The sequence below is a fragment of the Brachycentrus maculatus genome, unplaced genomic scaffold (genome assembly GCF_059751285.1).
Source record: "Brachycentrus maculatus isolate JH-2025_06_01 unplaced genomic scaffold, ASM5975128v1 h1tg000527l, whole genome shotgun sequence".
Taxonomy (NCBI): domain Eukaryota; kingdom Metazoa; phylum Arthropoda; class Insecta; order Trichoptera; family Brachycentridae; genus Brachycentrus; species Brachycentrus maculatus.
In genome coordinates, this window is record NW_028281273.1 from 157,006 (window position 1) to 167,842 (window position 10,837).

Consider the following 10,837-nt stretch of genomic DNA (forward strand, 5'->3'; position numbering starts at 1 on the left):
TCTACCTCTCTAATAAAGTAGATACTTGTGTTTAGAGAGGGGGTTCATTTTACTTTTTTTATAAACAAAGCAAATTATTATAAAGTAAATTAAATTAATAAAAAAAACATTTCTCGGTACGGAGTTTAGGTTGATTATATTAAATTATACCAAAGCGCGTGTTGAAATAAAACGCTGGTCATAATATTATACAACAATAATATTTTTGTTGTGAACGCATACGAATTTTCATGCTCCCTGTGTCGGGTTGCAATTCATTTTTTTTTCAAAAATATAACGTGCTTGCATTGCAAAAGATTGTGAAATTAATTTTTTTAGTAGTACACAAAATCATTTGAAAAGAAGCGTTTTTACAGCGTTCCTTAATTATTGTATCGAAAATTTATTACTAGTTATTGTGAAATTCTTTTATAATATTGCGTCTAATAATTTAACGAAATCGGTGCGATTTTCTTGTGTATGTGTTCGGAATAATTCAAGTGATCAGTTGTGTATTCTAACCGAATTAAATATATTTTTGGTGAAATCTTAAAAGAAAATTAAAAGTTTCTATTTTTCTCATAAGTGTTGCTTAGGACCCTAAAAGTGTCACCACTAAATCATCTTAAAAATCACTTCTTAACTGTTGTGTATCAAGATATCCTGGATCTGGAGATTTGCTACTAAAATCAAGTAAGGCTACAGTCTAAAGTCAATCTACAGTCATCTTTATTTCGTTCTATTTCTTTATGGACAAAAAAAATGTAATAAAAAGGAGCAAAAAAAGACCGTGGAAAGCTTCGAGTGATATTTCAAATACTTGATGGTCTACAATATTTTGAGTGTGTCCAAATATTTGTTCACAAATCTGGATTATCTCCAATTATAGGAGTAATTTTCATATTATTTTTTGACATCTCATCAAAGATGTCTGTCTGAATATGGAAGTCTGGGCATTTACGGGGCTGACGACCGTCATAGGCTGGTTTAAATGATCACTTTACACACGTGTAACATTCACCAATTCTACTCATTATTGACAACCACACTAAAACAAAAAAAACAGCCTTTGACGGTCGTCAGCCCCGTAAATGCCCAGACTTCCATATTCTTCTTCATCTTTGATGAGATGTCAAAAAATAACTTGATGGTCTAAATAATCGGCCGGTTTATATGAGGAGATGCATGAATGTGGAAGATGCGAAGATTATTTGCAAAGGCTGAGTAGTTTGGCGTTCTATCCACCCTCTCTCTTCTGTCGTCTTGGTGTTTAGTTAATTTTTTACCTTTTTTCATGGAATATAAAATATCTTTATCTTTATAATTGATCACTTTTATTAATTGATTCGGCAGTCACTTTGTGGTCAAATCTATCCATTTTTAGTTAAAAGTTTTACTTAGTAAATACCACTATTTCTTATAATCCACTATGACACGTGTTTCGATGCATTCCGCATCATTTTCAAACACCGTATCGGTGTACGGGGTATACGGTGTTTGAAAATGATGCGGAATGCATCGAAATACGTGTCACAGTAGATTTTAAGAAATAGTAGTATTTACTAAGTAAAACATTATTGAAAAATGATTACTTTCAACTAAAATTATTAATGACTTCAGAAATGTACGATGGCAGCATCTCGTGTTCAAAAACATATTGTATAATACGATATTTATTGTGAAGCCGCGTTTCTAAGGTCTAGCGAGTATTCAAACCATTTTTTACAGCTTTTCAATATTTTCATAAAAAAATATTTGTGTTGCAGGATTTTCCGTTAGATTTTGAATGGATATAATATTACTAACAAACTAACTAACATATCGCTTTCTGCAGAGGTAAGCAGATAGAAAATAAATCCCACACCAAACTATCTTTGCAAACAATCTTAGCCTCTTCCGCATTCACGCGTCTCCCAATACATGCCTGTAGATGTTTAGGTTATTCCGGTCTTGATTTGATCACTTTTAAATATTTGGAATACTTGATCACATTAAGTTTTTAATATATTCCCTTTTTTATAATTTCATTAATATATTCGGTAGTCACTTTGTGGTAATACCTATACATTTTTTTAAAGAGAAATATTTGTGTTTTTATTATTTACACAAATATTTCTGTTTCATGCTATTTCTGTGAGCCTAAGTGGGTCATTATTATAAAATAGGTATCAAATTGTGGTAGAGTGGGTTCGAACCGAGAAACTCTGACTTAAGAGTCCGCGACACTAACCACGGGACCACGACCCGACACTAAGTTTTGCTTGGTAAATAGCACTTTTTCTTAAAATCTATGGTGTTTGAAAATGATGCGGAATGCATTGAAACACGTGTTAGGATACATTTTAAGAAAAAGTGGTATTTACCGAAAAAACTTTAAAAATATTTTCAGTATTTATAGTATATTTACTTTGTGGTCGGTCATTTTTACAAAATGTTAGTAACGTTAGTGTATAACCACTCACCGAGATTTCAGTCTATCGATTTCAAGACTTGCCCATCTCTTCGTCATATATTAATATTTTTATTATTATTATTTTAATTATTTATTTATGGCGAAATTCTGAGGAATGAGTGGAAATGTATTTCATAACAATATGAAATATATACTTTTTCATTTTTCATACAATTCATCAAATTTATTAATTAGGATTAATATTTTAAGTTATAAACAATCATAAATCCATATATATATATATATATATATATATATATATATATATATATATATATATATATATATATATATATATATATATATATATATATATATATATATATATATATATATATATATATATATGTATATATATATTGCACTTTTAATACAATTGGTAACTTATATCAAATCGGGGGGTATTTAATAATAAAAGAAGTTTGTAATATATAAAACGGAATCAACTTTTTTTTTAATAAATGAGAAAACAATAATTTTAATACATGAAATGGGCAAATTGGAGATAATTTTTCTCAGGCATAAGGTTTTTTAAACATACTGTAATAAGACATTTTACACAACTTTCACTTTTTCATGGGAAGATCCTGTTATTTTGCTGATAATCAATGACATCCAGGACGATAATCTAGCCAAGATACCCTGATCTGCATTAAGAGTTACAGAAACCAGGTCATCATTATAGATTTCACCAAGTTTTTCCTTCTCCTCGACAGCTTCAGGTAAAGATGGTAATTCGGCAATTGGGGCAACTGGTCTTTGGAGTTCTGGTAATTCAGCAATTGGGGCAACTGGTCTTTGGAGTTCTGGTAATTCAGCGATTGGGGCAACTGGTCTTTGGAGTTCTGGCAATTCAGCAATTGGGGCAACTGGTCTTTGGAGTTCTGGCAACTCAGCAATTGGGGCAGCTGGTTTTTGGAGTTCTGGTAATTCAGCAATTGGAGCAACTGGCCTTTGGAGTTCTGGTAATTCAGCAATTGGGGCAACTGGTTTTTGGAGTTCTGGTAATTTAGCAATTGGAGCAACTGGCCTTTGGAGATCTGGTATGATTTCGGGAATAGGGACAATAGGTTGGGAAACTAGGTGATCTTCCTGGTTATTTGGAATTGCTGGTCTTAGGACTTCTTCTGGAATAGGATTAACAACCTCTTCAACGGCTGGAAGCTCCGGAATATTCACTTCAGGAATTTCAGGAAGATTTTCAGCCTCAATAGGGAATAGCTTTTCAGTTTTGACAACGGCTCCATCTTGAATATTGTTTATATCAATGCCAAGAATATCATCAGGTAAAGATTCTTCATTTCCGGTGATAATAAGGTCGACGTCTTCATTTTCAACTGTCCTGCTGGGGGCTCCATTGCTGGTGACAGCAACCACCAAAACGACGAAAAGCAAGTACTTCAGCATGGTATCGACCTACAAATATCATTAACAAACCCTTAATTATTTTAACCTTCAAAATGCAATGGGATGAACTCGATGCGAGCTCTTACTAGGGTCCTCTTAATTAAAAGGAAGGCCAAGTCTTTGTCTAGATTTTCAATGGGAGTTTTACTTATATTCTTGTTTTCTTGTACAATGTACAAGTAGAAAAATTATATAATATATTGCTTTTTATTTCTAAATATGTATATATATATATATATATATATATATATATATATATATATATATATATATATATATATATATATATACATATATATATATATATATATATATATATATATATATATATATATATATATATATATATATATATATATATATATATATATATATATATATATATATATATATATATATATATATAATATGTATGTGTGTGTGTGTGTGTGTGTTAACTATAAATATAACCGTTAAATATCACAAAAATACTTGAAAACTTCCAAATGTTTTCGCCGATCAATTAGCTATTTCAGACTGTTTGTAAATATCTAGTAATAGTAAAAATAAAATAATATAACAAACGAGCCAAATATAACCTTTAATAAAAAAAGGTTATATTTCAGTTAGTTATTACAAATTACATAGGATCATATCATTAACCTTCTATACATTTAATATGTTTTTGTGTATTATATTATTTAGCATAGTTTTTAAAAGAAAAATTAATAAATTGAAATATCACAAAAATAAAAATGGAGTGGTAAGAAACGGTCTTCGGGTAAAAATTCAGTACCTATATGATATTCTATAAACCACTATAACACTACAAGAAAAATATACAGAGCCTACCTTTTTCCTCGATGGATCAAATAAAACTAGACTACTCCTTGTATTTATAACTTTTAACGTTAATTTTATTCGTGCAAATAATGACTGAATAATAATGTTTATAATGAGGATTAATGAGGATTCTGGCGATAAACTCCTTTTGTGACTGTTTAAAATTTTGTTTATTGATTACTAATTGTTTTTTTTTCACCCGTATCTGTCGATCGAATGAAGAGAGACAATAAAACTTCAGTTAAACATTTATTCACCTATTAAAGTATAAAAATTGAAGGATAAGATAATGACAAATTTGATTATAATTTTACATCATCACTCAATATTAAAATTGACTCTTAAATGTTCATAAATATACTTATATAAGTATATTCACAAAACAAAAAATCTATTATTGGTATAGTCTGCGAGTATATAATAAACATATATACGTTTGTATATATATGTATATATATATATATATATATATATATATATATATATATATATATATATATATATATATATATACATACACATATGTATTATATATATATATATATATATATATATATATATATATATATATATATATATATATATATATATATATATATATATATATATATATATATATATATATATATATATATATATATATATATATATAAATATATAAATATATAAATATATATATATATATATATATATATATATATATTTATATATATATATATATATATATATATATATATATATATATATATATATATATATATATATATATATATATATATATATATATAAATATATATATATATATATATATATATATATATATATATATATATATATATATATATATATATATATGTATATGTATATATATATATATATATATATATATATATATATATATATATATATATATATATATATATATATATATATATATATATATCGTAGACGTACAGGAGAAAGTGACCTACCAAAACGAAAAATGTTCAGGAGGGCCATTTAAGGCACTTTTGCTTGGCAAGAAAATAAACACCAATGCAGTCGGTCATTTTTAACAAGTCAATATATTGTACTTCCAAGTTTAAAATACTTTGGGATTTTTTCAGGGCAATATTAAGCTAGTAAGATATCAAATAGTCAATGATCACGTTTTTGTAAAACAATTCACTTGGTCACTACGATATATATAAAATATATATATATAGATGTCTAAAAGTAATATAAAGAATATGGAAGTCTATAATACTTCCATATTCTTCTTCATTTATGTAAAGATGACAAAAAGGTGAAAATTGACCTCATCAGGAAACTATGCTATGCCATAAACCCTTCAAAACGCCTTCTGAAACTCCTTTCTCATCACTTGTTACTGGTGTGTTATCCAAACATAATTACTGTCATTAAATCATAATGTCTACATACCAAGCACAAAGATAATCATGTATCATTCAATTTTAGGTGTTTGCAAAAAAAAATACAAAGATTAGTGCAGGAGCTCTGTTTTAATTGAAGTTCAAGTATTCTAAATAACCCCTCGTAAATTATTTTTTTTGATCGAGTTTATTGCACCCAATAATTCGGTTATCGAAAGATAACATTTTAATATTTCACATGGCTTTATTGTCGGATGATGAAATAATACATTCGAATTGAATTATGCATACAGATATAAAAAATCGGAAGATTTTATTTGGATTTAATGCCAATTTCGTTTAAAGATAACCGCTTCATCTTATGATCGAATGATTTATACCATTATTTAAATGTTTAATATGCGTCAGGTGACGTGGCGTAGTTGGGTAGTCGCTCGATGGAGAAACTGACGTCACAAGTTCTAACTAACTAACTAACTAACCATCACGCCGCTTCCCCGCAGGGGTAGGCAGAGAGAATAGAGCGCCACACCACTCTGTCCTTGCAAACATTCTTCGCCTCTTCCACGTTCATGCATCTCCTCATACATACCCGCCGATTGTTACGACTCCTAACCTGACCACTTTCAAGTATTTGGCATACCTGATCGTGCCATGTTTTTCTCGGTCTTCCTCTGCTTCTTTTCCCGCTAACATTCGCCTCGTAAATTTGTTTTACCGTTCTTTCCTCACTCATTCGTTCTACATGTCCAAACCATCTCAACACACCTTTCTTAATTTTATCGATAATGCTTATCTCAGCTTTGCATTCCTTCCTTATTTCACTATTCGTACATCTATCATACATCGTTTTGTCGCACATTCTTCTGAGAGATCGCATTTCGACTGCATTCAGTCTACTTTCATCCTTCTTTTGCAAACTCCATGTTTCACTTCCATACATCAGAGTTGGAACCAGGACTCCGTTGTGCACTGCCAGTTTAGCTTCCGCTGAATGTCACAAGTTCAATTCGTCACAAGGCAATAGCAAAACAAATTTCCTAATGTTTGCAAAGACAGAGTGGTGTGGCGTTCTAATCTCTCTGGCTATCCCTGCGGGGAAGCGGCGTGGTGGTTAGTTAGTAAGTTAGTTAGATTTTTCTTGAAACACCGTTTTTGCACCGAAAAAAATAATTTTTCTTAACAATAATTATATGGATTTGAAAAAAGGGTTATTATAAGGTTAGGAGTTTAAAAAATATATTTAAAAAAATCTACATAAATATATTCTAAAAAAAAAAATCCAATAAACATTCTTTAAAAAAATCGGGCGTGAAAAGACGTTTTACCTATACGGCGGTCGACCGGTGAATGAATTGTGTCTTGCATTGTATCCCCATAAGGCTCCACGTTTCTACTCCATATAATATTATACACTGACCATATCGCTCACTGCTTTCAACAACGCCATGTATCAAAAATCGTCCATTTTCAGTTGTGCATGTTTTGGGAATGCCCAGAAAATGTACTATATCTCGGCAAAAGAGGCATATTTTGAACTTAATATTTACCCGCTATTGGGCAGAAAGTGTTGTTTTTGCATTTTGAAGAAAAGGTATTGTTTAATTATTTTTTTAAATGTACTAAATATTTTCAAATGGAGAAAAAACCTTCAGGTTTTACCTAAAAAGATTTGCAGCACAGTTAAAAGTTCAATAAGTGGCTTGATATTTATTTTTAATACATTTCATTATATTTCTAAACTTTAAAAACTATCTTCTGAAAAATCAAGTTTTTTTGATAAATGACGTTATAGAAAGGAGTGAGCAATATGTAGCATTTGCAATCGATGCCTAAGCTTCAAGTTGAGATCATCGTCGCATGTTTGTTTGACAACAAAGCTTTTACCGTAGAACAGGGCTACTTGAACTTTGATGTGTAACTTGAGCCCAGTACAAAAAAAATATTTAAATGTGTATTTGGTCCACAATAATGAACGTATAAGTGTCACCTGTCAGGAAAACAATGAATCATGTCGATACATTCATTATTGTAGACCAAATACAGATCTAAATAAAAAAAATGTACTGGGGTCAAGTAACACATCAATGTTCAAGTAGCCCCGTTTTACGGTATCCTGTATTATTATTGCCTTAACATAAATTAATAAAACAAAGCAAATAAATTCTGTTTAACTGCTTCAAAACATGTTCAACATTACAACCAGCTATTAAATGTCAATAAATGCGTTATCAATACCCTTTTTTAGTCGTATAAATCTCATTTGGTATAAAAGGATTTATGTTTTACTTTTGGACGAAGGAAGAAAATTTGTCGTCTTCTTGTCTTGTAACTAGCATGTGAGTTTAGAAAAATTATTATTTTTTCACACATTATTTACAATATGTATCCTTTTTGAATTTTCCCGTGCCGAGACCACATTTTATTTACACGTTTATAGGGTGATCTCTTAAACCAGCCTATGGTAGATCATAATCCCTGTAAATACCCAGGAGTTTTATATTATTCTTCAACTGTGTTGAGATATTGTCCGCCTCCGTGGTGTAATGGTTAGCGTGTTTAGCTACCGTGCTGGAGTTCCCGGGTTCCATTCCCAGTAGGGGGGTCAAATAAATTTAATTGATTTTTTCACTCTAATATTTATTTAATATTACCCTGGACTGGTACCGGAAGCGGAGGGCTGATTACCCTTCCTTCATGTGTTAACGGGCAAGATAACACTCATTTATATGTTGGAGTGCCCTATGCACCATTAGGTGCGGATGAGGGTAAGATGAAGAAGGAGTGTTGAGATATCAATTTTTAACTTTGTTCATTTTCTGCAGAATCGACGATGAAATTCTTCGTGGTAGCATTTGCCTTAGTGGCCGTGACAAGTGCGGCCCCTACCGACTTCATCAATAGTCACGGACCTAACTTTCAACAGATAGACCACAACAGCATGACCAAGCCAGAAGAGTCTTTCATCAACAGCCACGGACCAAACTTTCAGCAAATAGACCATGGCAGCATAACCATACCAGAAGAGTCATTCATCAACAGCCACGGACCAAACTTCCAACAACAAATAGACCAAAATGCCATCAGCAAGCCAGCAACTCAACAGCAGCAATCTCCTCTTGTTCAGATTATCGTGAACATCAATGAAGAAAAACCTAGCAGCGCAGTTGTTGATGGAGCTAATCATATTCCCGTACCTATCCCAGAAATACCAGCGACACTGCCAGGGATAAGTAAGCCGATCATCTCGTGGCCTGCTCCTATTCCCGAAGACATCCTGACACCATGGCCTGCACCCGTGGTACCAGAATCCCCAATAATATCTTGGCCATCTCCAATCCCTGAAGAATCCCCAATTATGTCTTTGCCTGCTATCGTTCCAGACTTGATGAAACCAGCTCCAGAGCCCGAATTCATTGCTCTGACTAAATAAATAGCATATTCAATTAATGTGAACATAAATGTACTGTGTATAATTAAATAAACATTTCAACGACAACATTATTTTTTTTATTTTTTTTAGATTTGAGTTGCATTTATTATTGACTTTGCTTATGATGTACATGGTTAATAGATCATTAAAATGGAGACTGATCAGAGCATTTCGTCGTAACGTAACACGTTAACGTTAACATAACACGATGCGAGCAGTCAGGCAGTCAGTACACCGAGCCGAGCGTTCCATCCATAGTTTTGGATGCTTGGTGATGCTCGCCACGAGCGATTTTACGACGTTACGACGTTATGTTACGACGAAATGCTCCGGTCAGTCTCCACCTTTAAGTAGATTTTTGCTTCTTCTTACTATAAAAACTATTTTAATTTGATTTGTGTTGGGAACTGGAGGGACAATCTAGTGTGGGCCAATCAGGAACTTCTCAGCATTTCCTCATTGCTAGGAGGAAACCACGTAAACCTCCTCTGGAGAACCTGGATTGTTGACGTTGTTAACAGACCTTCTGTTCCACTAGAAGGGGGTTCGACATTTTGTATCCTAGCTCGGTTGATAGTACTATTGTTCTGCATTATTTTCATCATGTATGATACCACCTCTTGTGATAGTTCCTTATGAACTAACACAGATCCGATGCCAGATAGGTCCTCACCCAGGCTCCTGCAACGTGCCACCAGCTGTTGATAACAAGTTTATTGTAATATTCTTCTTCTTCTGTCCATGTATGTCAGGTTTCCTTTAGTCGACTATCACTTTAGAGTAATTTTCCTTGTCTCGGGCAGCTGTAAACAGCGCCTCGACGGTCCTGATCCCCGTTCAATCTCGTATATTCTATATTGTATTATCGACATTATTAGACAATAGCTTATTTACGCTACGGATGAGATGTCAGGATTACAGATTTATCGTTCTTTTTTTGTTTGAATCAAAATTTCAGTAATATGAACGTCAATCATAAATTTTCACCAATTTTTTTTTTCAATTATCAAAAAATTTCCACCTATTTTTACGGTTTAAGTTTTGTACTGACATTTCTCGGTGGAACTGCATTTTATAATATAAAACAACAATTAAATAGTCTTTTCCACATATATTTTAATTACTCAGTAACCGGGTTTCATCATTACCAATATCATCTGATCAGTCTGATGATTTCTGTAACGATGAAACCCGGTCACTGGTCAAATAAAACATATGTAGACAAAACTTTAAAGTTGATATTTTAATTTATTTTTTACGGTGAATGTTACACAGTATTTAAAGTAACTTTTTTTTTAAAGGAAAGAGAAATATTTGTGTTTTTATTATTCACACAAATATTTAAATTTCATACTATTTTAGTGAGTCTAA

At 31.6% G+C, this 10,837-nt stretch overlaps 1 protein-coding gene across 1 annotated transcript; it reads left to right on the plus strand.

The window, feature by feature from the left end:
- The first annotated feature begins 383 nt into the window (after positions 1–383).
- LOC148301700 (uncharacterized) lies at positions 384–9,490 on the plus strand. The gene is made up of 2 exons (XM_088272833.1): positions 384–672; positions 8,859–9,490. Exon 2 carries the CDS (start codon positions 8,867–8,869, stop codon positions 9,464–9,466), a length of 600 nt encoding a protein of 199 aa, XP_088128959.1. The 5' UTR covers positions 384–672; positions 8,859–8,866; the 3' UTR covers positions 9,467–9,490.
- The last annotated feature ends 1,347 nt before the right edge of the window (positions 9,491–10,837 follow it).